General features: G+C 36.7%; 4 protein-coding genes across 5 annotated transcripts; 1 reads left to right on the top strand and 3 right to left on the bottom strand.

Moving 5' to 3' along the window:
- Positions 1–1783: 1783 nt before the first annotated feature.
- On the bottom strand, positions 1784–5753 carry LOC120772600. Its single transcript, XM_040101315.1, has 3 exons — positions 5202–5753; positions 3517–5140; positions 1784–2990 (listed from the first exon to the last, which is right to left on the bottom strand). Exons 1-3 carry the CDS (start codon positions 5729–5731, stop codon positions 2154–2156), a joined length of 2991 nt encoding a protein of 996 aa, XP_039957249.1. The 5' UTR covers positions 5732–5753; the 3' UTR covers positions 1784–2153.
- Positions 5754–6273: 520 nt separating this feature from the next.
- LOC120772604 (sister chromatid cohesion protein DCC1) lies at positions 6274–7863 on the top strand. The gene is made up of 4 exons (XM_040101318.1): positions 6274–6323; positions 6448–7414; positions 7477–7640; positions 7707–7863. The coding sequence occupies exons 1-4, from the start codon at positions 6274–6276 to the stop codon at positions 7804–7806; spliced, it is 1281 nt and encodes a 426-aa protein (XP_039957252.1). The 3' UTR covers positions 7807–7863.
- A 7-nt stretch (positions 7864–7870) lies between these two features.
- Positions 7871–10964, bottom strand: LOC120772603 (ATP-dependent RNA helicase DDX24). Its single transcript, XM_040101317.1, has 9 exons — positions 10725–10964; positions 10261–10662; positions 9723–10194; positions 9343–9666; positions 9161–9280; positions 8530–8982; positions 8280–8463; positions 8093–8221; positions 7871–8027 (listed from the first exon to the last, which is right to left on the bottom strand). Exons 1-9 carry the CDS (start codon positions 10926–10928, stop codon positions 7874–7876), a joined length of 2442 nt encoding a protein of 813 aa, XP_039957251.1. The 5' UTR covers positions 10929–10964; the 3' UTR covers positions 7871–7873.
- Positions 10965–11455: 491 nt separating this feature from the next.
- Positions 11456–13785, bottom strand: LOC120772605 (phosphate carrier protein, mitochondrial). 2 transcript variants are annotated; one of them, XM_040101319.1, is made up of 5 exons: positions 13639–13747; positions 12789–12959; positions 12144–12720; positions 11855–12042; positions 11456–11773 (listed from the first exon to the last, which is right to left on the bottom strand). In XM_040101319.1, exons 2-5 carry the CDS (start codon positions 12934–12936, stop codon positions 11616–11618), a joined length of 1071 nt encoding a protein of 356 aa, XP_039957253.1. In that variant the 5' UTR covers positions 12937–12959; positions 13639–13747; the 3' UTR covers positions 11456–11615. The 2 variants fall into 2 exon arrangements, with proteins under 2 accessions (XP_039957253.1, XP_039957255.1); XM_040101321.1 differs by having other exon boundaries at positions 11616–11773; positions 13712–13785.
- Positions 13786–13935: the final 150 nt, after the last annotated feature.

Genomic DNA, 13935 nt, shown 5'->3' on the forward strand with positions numbered 1-13935 from the left:
GAAAAATTCCGATTTTATTTTCGAAAAATTTCGAATTTTTTTTTTTAAATCTTTAAATTTTTTCTAATGATACATATAGAAAATTTCAAAATCTTGTTCGAAACAGAAATTTTGGCAATAAGCGCTTGTAATATTCGGCATTTTTCTTAAACTTATTTATGGCTAGCTTTAATTTTAACAGTCGTTGAACACATTTTGCGCGTATTAGTTTGCCTACAAGCATTTTTCGTCTATGTATATAATAAGTTATTTAAATTAGTATATAATATGTACATATGTATAAACATACATACATATGTATGTGTACTTCTTATAATTTGAGTGATATTCTTGGAATTTCTGTGATGATTTGCAGTTCGTTTGCAGCTTGAATGATATGTTTAAGTTTAACAAAAATAGTAAGCCAAAAAGCATTTACTTAAGCATATTTTACGACATTGTTTACATATTTTTTAGTATTTTAACGCCAAATGTAAGCAAAATACGCTTACATACTTACAAAACACAGCAATAGCCTAACTTAAGTAACATTTTAGTACCACTGTGTTGAGTATTTTTCTCACAAATAATTCACATTTTTTATTAAATCATTTATTTTAGTAAATTGAATACTGATATTTATAGTTATATAGTAGTTATTTGTATAAAGTAATAAGCAAAGCGTTGCGTTTGCGCTTAAATTTCCGAGCAGTTTCGGATATTTTATGGGATATGCTTTTAGTAACATTTGTGTGTCTTTTTTTGTTTTTATGCTTCGCTTGGCTATATTTTAAATTTTAGATTTTGTAGGAATATTTTTATGCCTAAATATATAGACTATAAGTTAGTTGTTATTTTAATGAAGCTGCGTTCAGATTTTTGCTTTGCATTTGATATTTTCGCTAAAAACATGCTGGCAGCACAAACATGCTGTCAATAATATTACTCTTTAGTCTATTTCGTTATTAAAATATTTTGAGCTAACACAACTCGAATTTATTTATATGTTATTTTTCTAATATTATTTACTTAGTTGTTACAAATGTATAAACTATGTTTAGAACGTTTAAATCGGCGGTTAAGTATTTGTACGCTTCTTTTTAGTTTGAGTATCTAATTTATTTAATATGCGATATAACACATGCGCTCGCAGCATTCATATACACTTGTTGATATTTATTTTGGACTTTTCCTTATTGAACACACATACATACATATATGATTGAGCAAGATAATTCGTTACACTAAAAACAAACAGGCATTAGAAACGCCGGCGATAAAATCGACTAAAAGAATTCAATAAAAAATAGTAGCAAATGACAGCATTAAATTTTAAATATTTACATAAAATGGCTTAAGTAAGGTAAAGATAAACAATATTGAGTTATATATAAATAGTAAAATGAGAAAGTATACACAAAAAAATATTTAAAAAAAATTATAAAAAATATTAAACAAAATTATTATAAAAAAATATTTTAAAAAATATAAATAATAAAATAAAAAATATGTAAAAGTAGCATTATAATAATATAAAATATAAATAAAATAATATATTAAATTAAATAGCAATATTTAAAAATTCATTTTGAGCATATAATTCTTGTACATTGTACAATGTTGTTTTTTATACAGCACACAATAAACACACATATTTTAAAATACAAATTATATAAAGAAAACGAAAAATATATATATTTACATATAAATTAAGCACAAATTGTGAAAATTATGGAAAAATAAGTGTTACATAGTATCAATACGATAATTCACGGAAAATCACATTTTTGAGTCGAATTTCGACGTTTTTGTACTCTAAATGTCGGCCAATAAAAGCAACAATAACAATTGATATGGTGAGATTAGCGTTAAACATACAGTATTCCAAATGCATACATACTTACATATATAGAACAGCCAAAGCTTATTTGAAATGAGAGAAAGCTTACATAAAAACTTACAACTAGAGGTTAAACACAAGCGCAAGAGCTTAAAGCTGCGTAAAATGGTAAATAGCTTAGAAAACTCAACAAGTGCAAAATAATTTAGAGCTTACATAAGCACACTTTTAAAGCGATTACAGCTAAACTAATAACGATTCGCTCGTTTAAACTGAATTACATTACATAACACACCCTTTCCGATATAGATTGTGGGTGGGATGGTGCTTGCAATTAAAAATCCTGCTGCTGACCGCGTTGCAGCACATTGTTGATTCTCAAGCGCAGTGGCGAAAAGTCGATTTTCTTGAAACGCGGCAACGAAGCAAATTTTTTCACACCACTCAGGCCGCCTCCAGCCGCGTCTGCGCTGCAGCTGTCAACCGCCTCAGCCATGCCACCGTCGACCATGTTGGTCTCATCGCCTACACCCGCCATGCAGCTCTGATGCATTTCCAATTTGGAGTTTGTCACGCTGCTGCTAGACACCGGTGTGGCGGACAAATTGCTGCCAATACCAGCAGCTAAACGGTTTTCAGTTTGTCGCAACTGTAGATGGTGGTGCAGCAGATTTTCGTAGATGCGCTCCTTATCGGTGGCGTTGGTTGGTTGTCGCCTTCCGGTAGGTGAGGGTGTTTTAAGACCATCCAATGGATTCGGTTGATCGGCAGCTATTTTTGTGTCATCAAATTTGAAGTCAATCTTTTGCAACAGTGCGAACTGTAGCAGCTCCGTTTGCAGGCGTTCACGCACATCATCGGCCAAATTCGTCACATCTGCTTCATTGTTGTTATTGTTGAAATTCTTGTCGGCACTGTTCGTTTTCTGCTTAGCATGCTTAACGGTATAGACATGTTCGGCAATTTTTAAAGCACCCGCCCGTAGAGTTTTATGTACTTTGCTGCTTTTCGGTGCACTTTTGTTGTCTGCCTCCGTCGCATAATTGCCACATTGTCGCTGCTCTATGATGCTTTGTGGTGATGACATGTAAAGGTTCTCTTTGCGCTCACGCTTTATTTTCAAAGTCACTAAGTGACGTAGACCAACCGATGAGGCGGGGTTATTGGATTTCTGAAATATTATCAAATATCAAACATTTCTCATAAATTAACATTATGAGAGAAATCATCTAACAACTGTCTGGAATGTTTTTGCCTTTAGAACAAAAACGTCAACAACAAAAACAAAATGACAACAACAAAATGTCAGCAACAACAAAATGTCAACAACAACAAAATGTCAACAGCAACAAAATGTTAACAGCAAGAACAACAACAAAATGTCAACAACCAACAACACCAATTAGAAAGGGAAACGCCAACAACAAAGGAAGGATGGAAAAGCAACAACAGCCGGAGTAACAAAATGAAAACAGCAACAAGAGACAACAATAATAATAACAACAATAAATTATGAATTTCTTTAAATAACGCTCGAACTAAGTTTCCAACAATGAAGACAATCTACAATAATCGAAAGAGTTTGACGAACTCCCAAAAACAACTAAATAAAAACATACAAAGTAAAATAAACACAACAAAACGTATTTTAACAAAAATAGTTTGTATTTTTTCTTCTTTTTACAGTGTGTGCCTACCTCGGTTGTGCCCGCACCAGACATTGTTGGTGAAGAATTAGCCACTGTTTGTTGCGGACTCGCTGTGGCCAATATGTGGTGGCGGCGAGTTTTGGCTGTATCACAGCTGTTCGGATAGTAAGAAGGAATTTTGTCATCGACACTGATAATTGACTTTCGCGGCGTTTGATAGTAGTTTTCCTCTTCCTCTGCCGACTTTTCTGTTTCCACAGCTGGTTGCGTGTGTGGCGACTCTGTTGGGGTACTTGTGCTTAGCGACGCAGGTGGCAGATTATGTTCCAATTCTTGTGATGCTTTAACTGCCAATAAATTCTCGTATAAATTACCGGTAAAATCATCAACGTTGGAGGTAGATATCAAAGCAGTTGCTGAGCTGAGAGTAGCCGAATCATCGATTTGCTTCATATTACTTTTATTTGATGTGGTATCTACGTCGGTGCTAGATTTGTGCAGATCCAACATTTGCTCATAAATCGCACTCTCTTCTGCAGTGTCTTTATGATTTACTTTTGGAGCTGATGCTTTCGGTTCTTCTGCAGACGAAGAACTTGTCGATGGATATGAGTTAGTGGAGTAACCGGATGTGGTTGGGTCGGTAGGTACCTTGTCGGTAGCCGTGTCTTCCGTTTTCTTGGGTTGGATAGGTGCCATCACACAATATCCTGTTAAATCGTCTACCAATATTTTATTTCTTTTCTGATTACTTGCAGGTATGGTGGCACCATTATAGCCTATTAAATTTATACTAGACGAATTGATAGCAGAAAAATTAAAATTGTTTGGAATTTTTTCAGACACGTTTAGACTATCCGTTGATATCCTTCCATTGGCTAATAAACATGCTTCTTTGGACGGCACGAAACAAGCGTTATGCAGACTTTCGCCGCTTAAATTTAGATCATCACAGGCTGCAATGGAATCATGCGATGCACCGCCAACGATTTCATTTTCATCAAACGTGTCCAAGTAGTTGATTTTTGATAGGTCTGGCGAGGAAAAACTATTTCGTTTTGATATAGCAGACACAGTTGTTGTCCATGACTTTTTCTGCGCTATTGCAATGACATCGTTTGCATAAATAGGTGTAGTTCCTTCATAATTTTTAATCGGCTTAGTCGGCGTAATACTGTTAATTATATCTTCTGCAGTGCAAGCCTGTGTTTCGCTTACGCTTTCAGCACGTTTGGCTCGTCCACTACCAAATATATTGTCCAAAACATTTTTATATTTCTTTTTCTTGGCTAATTCAGACTCAGGATTTGTATTCGAACGCGGTATTTCACCTAAGATTCCTTGACCATCGAAAGTGTTTATACGTTTGCGGGGTGGTGGAAGCGGTGGCAGTGGCGGTGGTGTAGTTCCAGTTGTGGACCGCTGCTGTGATTCAGCGGTCTCTTCATGTATGGCGTTAAATGTTTTTGTAGTAGGTTTCATCTCCTCATAAATACCGGAAGCAATTGATGCTCGTGACACACGCCTTGAAAGACGTGGCTGCCCGTCAACGTATTCAAGTATTTCTTCATAAATATCTGAATTGTGCCTAGACCAACCGTGTTCGTTATTATCATGGCATATAGGAATTTTTGGCAAAGGTCCAAGTGATGAATAAATAGCCTCAGTCAAACTGCAATTTTATTTTATTGTAAATAATATTATAATATATTCTAAATGATTTGATTACTTACTCTTCATTCAAATTTTTTGGCAGCGGAATCTGCATATTTTCCTTTTCGAACTGCCTTGTGTTGCTGCCAGCCACGCCCATACTTGGATCGCGGCTCATTCTATTCTGCTCCAGCATTAATTGCCGATGTAACTCTAAATTTTTTATAGTCTTTTTTATCCATTTCATATGACGCCTGCAACTTATCTCTGTTTCCAAAGCAAAATAAATGAAACACTGCTTTCGATTTTGTGTCCAGAATAGCCCATAGCTGAACTCTTTCGTTCGCGAAGATGCTAAACTTATGCTAACACCCGGCACTATAATGGAAACACTAATATATCTTTTGGATTGGAAACGTTGTTCCTCCGTCAGACATCCTTCAGCATCATTACATCCCGTGATTGCGATACGTAAGTAGCTAGGTAGGCATTTGATGCCTTCAATTTTTACTTCACATCTGGACCATTGCTTAAACTTCAGTGAATCTGGGCGTTTATTATGTATATCCAGTTTAACATCCATATACATTGTAATCTCATTGTTTTCCATTTTAAACACTATTTTTTGATAACAAAATTAATATTTTGCAGTATAAAGTACAAAATTCATAACTCAAAACAATATTTTCAGAAAAGCCACTGGAAAAAATTCTATTGAATTTGTATGTACAATAACAAATAAATGAATGCCCATCAAGACTTTCAAGAAGGATACCGTTCCTTTTCAGTGTTGCCGACAATTTGAAAAATGTAAAATCCAACACTAGTATAATATCAGTACTATTTTAGTAAAATTCTTAAGTTGATTGAAACCATATTGATATTTGAACATTGTAATTCATAAATCTAAATAATATCTATTTTACAATTTTAATTTAAGTTTTTAGCGCTAAATCACATTAATCATCATTCAAAAAGTGAATACAATCTAAAAACATTACAGTTCTTTCAAAACTGTATGGGATCCAAAAATGATTCATTGGAACATGGCTTTTACTCGTATTGTAAACAAACACAGCTGTTTTCATGTTGGCGCAAAATTCGTAAAATTGATACTTTATAAAACGTTTGTTAAAGGTTATTACTGAAAACATGAGTGAGTTGGAAATGGAAGTAGATTTAGGAGAAAATGAAGAAAAACCGTAAGTAATCTTGATCTAAATCAAAACATTCGGGGTTTTGGGTACACATTTTAGTGATATAAAGTAATACCCAGATACAAATAATTGAGCGAAATGCATTAGCTATAGCTTTACAATATTTTAGATATGTGCGAACCTTGGAAGATGTCCAAAGTATCATTAAACATGCCAAATTGGATGCTAAAAATCTCACACAAGTTACCCAAGCACTTTACTACCCATCTTCTACAATGGACGATGATAATTTAAAACTGCTAGAGTTGGATACACATATGCATCAACAAATACGTCTTGGTCAGAAGCTCTACTTTAAAGGGGGTCATAATGAAAAAATTGTGCTATGTACTGAGGAGAAAACGTATGACGTGAAGGGCGCAGAGATCTCTAACAGTCTGTTGTTGGTGCCGGATTTAAAATTCGCCGCTGCTACTAGCACATCACCGTTGAAGAGTCCTCGCGCCGGGACTTCTTCACTTGAGACAAGTTTGAACGATGATGATGACGATATTTCGGTTGATCGAGCACTGGAGCAGCGTAAAGTGCTTAAAATATTTCACGAATACTTTGAATGTCGCGAAATAAGACCTCGTTACCGAAAGATATACGAACTGTTACAGTTAACACGTTATTCTGGACCGGAAAACGAGGAGTATATTGATCGCAAATTGCTATTCACATATGATCAACTGTTGGATACAGTACAATGTAGTCGTAAGCAATTCGATGAAGGCTTAATACAATTTCGTGCTATGGAATTCGAAGGACGCATGCGCGTACTCGAATGTGAATATGAAATGCGCATAGTGAATTTTATGTTGGGATTGTTGAGTGAAAATTCGTGGCCTTTAGATGAAGTGCAATATGAAGAGACTTTGTCGGCTTTGGAAGGAATCGCGCCAACTGAAATTGTAAAAGGACTTTTCCGCATTTACACAGCGCCGACTGAGGGCAAAGAAGGAAAATATACCTATAAAGAGAGCCTTGTTTCACGTATCATTGCACAGAATATATTGCAACCGGAGTTAAAGTTTCGTAAAGACGAATTTATGAGCACTTGGCAAGAAGCATTACCAGAGGGCATGCGTTGTGATGTAAGTAGAAAAAATAGTTGCATTTTCATATTTAAATTTTTTTTTTTTTATTTTGAATTTAGGAAAAATTTTTACGTGGCCTGGGCATTATTGATAGGGAGGGTGTTACTCCTTGTATTCGATCGCTCGTCGAAGAGCTGCTGCCAACAAATATTCACGAAAGAATGCGAATTTTGTTCAAAAACAAAGCGCGTTGGACGAAAGATGAAATGGAGCCTTATATTGAGTGAGTAAACATTACCGTTACAATTCAGTACACCAAACACCCATTATATAAATCTTATTCTTGTAGATGCTTTAGTACACCTACCCTCTCTGTGTCGACCTTATTGGCCAAACATGCACGCTCTCTTACGGAGAATGGTGTGCGCTATTTCGTATCAAAACACTGACTTATATTTAGTTTACATTATTTAATAATTATTTTTAAAACATCATTTATTCAATAACTGTGTATTTTTATGATAGTTTTCGTTTTTTATTCCGATTTTTCTTTGCTTCCTTTAAGTCCTCTATTGCCGCCTTCATTACGTTTACAGCGCTCCCTTTATCAGTATCTGTAACGGTGTTGCCAATGGCCGGCATTTGCAATTGTCCGGTACTAGTTGGATACCTACGAATTTTAATAAGTTGATTAAATTAAGAAATATATTTAAAAAAGTAATAATAATAATTTACTTAAAACTGAACCCGCTTGGAAACATTGGTTTTGACAACAAAGACCTGAGCTGACCACGGGTATTTTCCAAATGCATCCGATCGCGTCGTCGTTCGATCACGAAAGCGTCTTCGTCTTGGTCACTGCCACTAAAATGTAGAAAATTTAAATATCATACCATTAATTATTTGCACTATTTTTATTTACGACTCGTCATTAAATCCATCTATTATCATATCCATCTCCTCCGCATGCTTCTTCATCCAACCAATTTCACTTTGTGTGCGACGTTGCTTAAGTTCAAGCTTATCAACCTCCCTGGCCAAGTTCACACGCTCCTTTACCGCACGTAGATACTTCTCGGAAACGGGAAACAATGGTAAATCTTCCGCTGTTTGTATTGAATTTTAATATGCATATACATTCGAAAAAAAGAAAAAATCGACTATGCACTCACATCTGTCCAGGGTTTTATAAAGCTTTACATAGTTCTTCACTTCGCCGGGCTCCATAAGCATTACGGTTATGCCGTTTTTATTTGCTCGAGCAGTTCGCCCTGAACGGTGAACATAGTTTTCGCTGGTGCGTGGCACTTGGTAGTGTATCACATGTTCCACATTTGGTATGTCTAACCCGCGCGCCGCAACATCGGTGGCGATTAAGAATCCATTCGGATTGTCGCGGAATCGCTCCAGGTTCTTAAGACGTTGTTTTTGTACCATATTTGCGTGCAACGGCAAAGGTGCACATTCCAACAAACCAAAGAGTGTTGTCAAGCGTTTCACACAGTCAATTGAGTTACAGAACACAATAGTGCGACCTGGATGACGCTGTACGAAATAGTATAGATAATAGTCCTTTTGATCGATTGAACATATGAGACGACATTCGGTGAGGCTATGTGCCGTTTCTGCAATGAAATGGTTTAATAATTACATGGAAGCTGTTGTTGTTGTAGTGGTTATCTAGTCTCATTTGGGTGGTAAGTTGTTATAAGACTCAATATGTTGGTGGGTCTCATACATAGGTTTCAGTAGTGGGACCACTTTTCCAACTTTCCACATTGTTGGTGGTTTGGTTAAACTTACGTTGACTGCTGGTGATGTCCACAATTTTGGGCTGTGAAATTCCCAACTCTTCTATAAGACCTTGAATTTTCATGCCGGGTGTTTGTTTTATAAACTTGGGCCGTTTTCCCACATTTCGCCCTGCAAATTAAATATCATCAAAATATGTACATATGTTAAATAAATTTAGTCAAGCAATTTACGTTGCATATGGTCGGGCAAGTCATGCACCAGTGTTAAAGTAGCTGAAAATATGAAATTCTGCCTCGTTTGCTTTTTCTCTTCATTTGCGTTCAGCACTTTCAAAAGGCTCCGAAGTTCTTCGAAGTGGCCTTTTTCTACCATGCGATCAGTTTCGTCGATTACCAAGAAACTTATGTCTTCAATTTTGCTTAAATGTGGATTTTCTTGTTGATAGAGCTCCCATAAGCGTCCGGGAGTCGCAACAACAATTTCGGGGCAACGTTTCAGTAAACGTTCCTGTTTAGCGACAGCTAATCCACCAAAAATCGCCGCAACTTTTATACCTAAGGTTCAATGCGTTTATTACTATAAGTTAATCAATATAATTGAATTTTCTTGCCAGTGTACTTCGCGGCTGCTACTAAGTGATCTCGTACTTGTACTGCTAACTCACGAGTTGGTGTGAGCACCACCGCATACAGTGGTCCGTTGTGTTCCTGATCGTCCTCCGAATCACTTGCTTCGTCCTCTGTAGGTAAAGACGGATAAAAATCAAGTTCTTCTGGTGGTGGAGTTAGCTCCCTATCTTCTTCAATTGCTTTGGATTTCACATCCTGAGTTTGTCCCTTTACTTTAGGCGCTTTACGTATCCCACTACGTAGGTTTTTCGATTTCAGTTCCATGATACCGGCTAATAACGGTATACCGAATGCTAACGTTTTACCACTGCCAGTTTCCGCCGCCCCAAGTATGTCTTTTTTGCCCAAAATGGCTGCAGGCAGTGTCATAGCCTGTATTTCCGTCGGCGATTTGAAGCCTTTTTCACCAATAGCTTGAAGAATGACCTGTGGCACACCTAATCCATTCCAGCCCTGCATTTAAATTGAAATGCATGTTTGTATCATAAATAAGTTATTCTCAAAATAAGTTATTCTTACCTCAAGGTCATCAACGCTTATCGCTGACGCATTCATCAACTGTGGAGCCTCAGTTTCCTCATCACTGGTTTCAATATTTACATCACTATCTTCAACTGGTGGTCTCAGCAAAGCAAAGCGATCTGGAGGATATTCCTCTTCATTACTTTTGTCGACCTGAACATTAGCGTCTTGTTTATTTTCATTCCTCTTCTGTTTACGTTTTTCACGTTTTGCTTTACGTTTTTCAATTGAGTTTAATTTCCGCTCTGCCAGACGTTCCTTTCTGTTTTTCGGCGTAGTTGATTCTGTATCATCATCATCATCTTCTGTATCAGTTTCCGAATTTGATTGCTTCTCCAACTTACGTTTTTTAGCTTCCAACTTGCTTTCCTTTCTCTTTTCTTTCCTTGAGCGTTTTCCCTTTAATATATAAGGTGATAATTGTAGGCACATAAATACATTCTCTATAATATTTTATTTACCTTAGCAGTTTCTACTAATTTAGGGTCATATTCTTCCAACACCTCTAGGCCAATGAGACCTTCAAAGCCACCACCGTCATCAGAGATTATATTGCCTTTGATTTTCACTTTCTCCCAAGCTTTATTCTCCAGCGCATCTTCAATAGTTTTTATTTTATTAGATTTCGGATGGACTTTTATCTTTTTTGTTTTAACTGCAGGCATTTTCCTAGTGCGTGTTTTAATTGAAAACAAAATTTATTTTGACATTTATGCCTGGCACGTGCATTTGTTTATACATGCATTAAATTTGGGAGCCAGTGTACTATCAGTTGTTTATGGCAGGGTAACCGTCACTTATTTAATTTTGGCTTCAAAATCTGTGGACCAGCCTTGGTTTGAACCGAATGCTCCTCATCTGGGTGCCAGATCACAAAGTGTAGTCGGGAATGAACTGAGTGGCGAGCTTGTAGACCCAGTGTCTAGGCCTTGGGATCTATATATTTGAAAAGGATCATATCGCCTAAATGACAGCCATCAGGGTACTGGAATTTATCCGAGTACTGGACTATGTAAGTCTGTGTGATAGAGGAGAAGGAACAATAGACCTTAGGTTGGGGCTTCTATCTATTTATCTAAGAGAAGGGAAGACTGTATTTTTACTACCGGCGATCATTACTAATTAAGGGCAGCAATGTCTTAATGTCTCACGAAACTAACCCTTCAATGTGTACTAACAAATAATTCATTGGTTAATTTAATTCTAATAAATTTTATTCCATCATAATCTTTCGTTTCTTATGATATCGCGAATTGTATAATATATTTGCCTTTTTACTGCATGGGTAAATTTACAGTTAACAATGCCGCTTGTCAATTATCACTAAATATTTAATTATTTCATACGCCACACTAAGCTACACCCAGTTTAGCCTTCAAAGACTCGGGCATTTCTGGTGGAGGTGGTCTGGGCATATGCAGGTATACCTTAACAGCATCATAGATGAACCATTGAGCGGCAGTTAGAGTACCAATCATCACAATCCTAGGCACAAGGCCGCCCCAAAGACCTATTAGGGGGGAAGAGAAAGTCATAAGAAATATGAAGCTTAATAAATATAAGAGAATGCTACAGAAAAGTATGTACGTACCAGCCCAACCCAGTTGCTTGGCCACATCGAAGGCTGAGGCGCCCTTGGCTTGGTTCAATTTGGATACAACTGTATCAGCTGGATGGGATACGATGGCACAGAAGACGCCCGCAATATAACCAGCGGCGAAAGTTACGACCAGTTGTTCACCCTTCGTACAGTCCTGACGGGGTTTGGGTACGACATATCTGTAACGGTACAATGCAATTTATCAGACTTTGTGAAAAACTGTGCTCTTATAATGGTATAAGAAACATATTTAATTTTTTGTTGAAAACACTTAACTTACTTATATAGAAGTTCCAGCGTTCTTTCGAAGCAGGCGAATTTCATCATTGTGTATGGAATTTGTCTCATCCACAATGGTACCAAACCCTTATAGAATGCGGCAATGCCTTCCTGTGCCGACATCTTGGGCAAAGCTTCACGCAAAGTGTTTGCAAACCCGGGGGTTGTTTGAATTTTCACTTTGGCCGCCTCCATAGGAGATAAAGCAATATCGGCAAAGAATTCAGCCGATGCGGAAGCTGCGAGGTACAACCAAGTACGATACAGGTAGGAGTTCTCCTCACCAATCGCATCAGAGTAGATCACTTTAAATACTTCATAGAGACCAAATTTACAGAGACCCTGCATAGAATAACCGAAGAAAGTTGGCGCCCATCCCTTAGAAAGACCTTTTACGCCATCTTCTTTAAGTGTAACGGCAAAGCCATTGAACACACTCTTATATTTAACGGGGTCGACTTGTAAGCGACATTTGACCAAATCCAACGGCACCACCATGGTGTGAGTTAGGCCGCACGAGATGATACCACCCAGACCACAGAGTGCAAAGTAGGTGTTCGAACCGAACTCGCAGGAGTCTTAGTAAAACAAAAGAAATTTATATTTGTGGAAATTCCTTAACAAAATTGATGTCGTTTTAACTTACCTCCCTCGGCGGCTGCGGCAGCCATTATCTGGTGGTTTGGCGTCAGTTTTGAGCAATCGCTGCGGCTGCTCGCCTGACAACTGGCTGCCGAAAAGGGAGTTTTAAAGGGAGAATTTTGGGCGGCTTCAAGTAGGGATGTGAAGAGCATTTCGTCAATGTTTACAGTTCAGGCTGCATGTTATGGAACCCACAAAAATAAAAGCAAAATTAGAGAAAATAAATGCAATAAATATAAAAACATAAATTTAAATAATTCAGTTATAAAATTAATTATTTAAAAATAAATATTTCAAATTAAATTTAAATGAATGTACGCTGTCAGTTATTGACTTTTAGGTTAGCACAGTCGTTTGCCAAAAATGATGTAATACGCTGATTACAGTTAGAGGCCAACTGTCTCTATTTTATCTACATATGCTTCAACAGAGAAGGTCATTAACACATTGAAGGTCTATGCATTTTTTGGTATAGAGAATTTCAGTCGAACTTCGAAGTTTGTAGTATAAGATTATTTTAATTTCAAAGCCCAGTTTGAGAAAATAATTTAAAAATTAATTTTGCTCCGTACTGTATATTGTTTTTAGCGGAAATGTATATTGTTAATGAAAATGCTTTAGTATTGCCTACTCCTCCTTCTATACCAATATATTTCTTTTTTACCGTTTTTTAGCGTTTCTTTTTAAATGTTTACATAACGTTTTCATATTTAGCATCCACAATATGCAATTTGCTGATTATTGCGTAATAAAAATATTTTTCAAACACTTATAACCATATTTGTTAACCCCTGCACTGTCCACATGCACTTACAACTTTTTTTTAATATTTGTACTTGTATTTTTGAACTCACTTGGATTTGAAATAGCGAAAACTAAAATCCACAGCTGAGTGGAAAATTAATTAAATTCAAAAAGGAATATTACCACGGAGAAACGTTCGTTGCACGCCAAACCACTAACCGAAATGCAGTGTGTGGATTATTTATTTTGTCTTGCAGGCGAAATTATTTTCCAATACAAAGAACTCTTCGCATTTGCAATATATTTTTGCATTTTCTACACATGCTAAGTGCAACTGCGCCGAGAGCATAATTTCTAGGTGTATTGAATGAAAAGCAATTCGAGAAAATTGAAAACGTTTCGGGTTT

This window comes from Bactrocera tryoni, chromosome 3, assembly GCF_016617805.1.
Source record: "Bactrocera tryoni isolate S06 chromosome 3, CSIRO_BtryS06_freeze2, whole genome shotgun sequence".
Lineage (NCBI taxonomy): Eukaryota > Metazoa > Arthropoda > Insecta > Diptera > Tephritidae > Bactrocera > Bactrocera tryoni.

Excerpts from the sequence above, each read along its gene's own strand:
- LOC120772600 (XM_040101315.1), bottom strand. The coding sequence starts at position 5,731 with ATGGAAAACAATGAGATTACAATGTATATGGATGTTAAACTGGATATA. Across the intron at positions 5,141-5,201 it reads CCAAAAAATTTGAATGAAGA|TTTGACTGAGGCTATTTATT; the intron begins GTAAGTAATCAA and ends ATAAAATTGCAG. Across the intron at positions 2,991-3,516 it reads CTGGTGCGGGCACAACCGAG|AAATCCAATAACCCCGCCTC; the intron begins GTAGGCACACAC and ends ATAATATTTCAG.
- LOC120772604 (XM_040101318.1), top strand. The coding sequence starts at position 6,274 with ATGAGTGAGTTGGAAATGGAAGTAGATTTAGGAGAAAATGAAGAAAAA. Across the intron at positions 6,324-6,447 it reads GGAGAAAATGAAGAAAAACC|ATATGTGCGAACCTTGGAAG; the intron begins GTAAGTAATCTT and ends ACAATATTTTAG. Across the intron at positions 7,641-7,706 it reads GAAATGGAGCCTTATATTGA|ATGCTTTAGTACACCTACCC; the intron begins GTGAGTAAACAT and ends TTATTCTTGTAG.
- LOC120772603 (XM_040101317.1), bottom strand. The coding sequence starts at position 10,928 with ATGCCTGCAGTTAAAACAAAAAAGATAAAAGTCCATCCGAAATCTAAT. Across the intron at positions 9,667-9,722 it reads AGCAGCCGCGAAGTACACTG|GTATAAAAGTTGCGGCGATT; the intron begins GCAAGAAAATTC and ends ATTGAACCTTAG. Across the intron at positions 9,281-9,342 it reads CTTGCCCGACCATATGCAAC|GGCGAAATGTGGGAAAACGG; the intron begins GTAAATTGCTTG and ends TTTAATTTGCAG.
- LOC120772605 (XM_040101319.1), bottom strand. The coding sequence starts at position 12,936 with ATGCTCTTCACATCCCTACTTGAAGCCGCCCAAAATTCTCCCTTTAAA. Across the intron at positions 12,721-12,788 it reads TGCCGCAGCCGCCGAGGGAG|ACTCCTGCGAGTTCGGTTCG; the intron begins GTAAGTTAAAAC and ends TGTTTTACTAAG. Across the intron at positions 11,774-11,854 it reads CAAGCAACTGGGTTGGGCTG|GTCTTTGGGGCGGCCTTGTG; the intron begins GTACGTACATAC and ends CCCCCCTAATAG.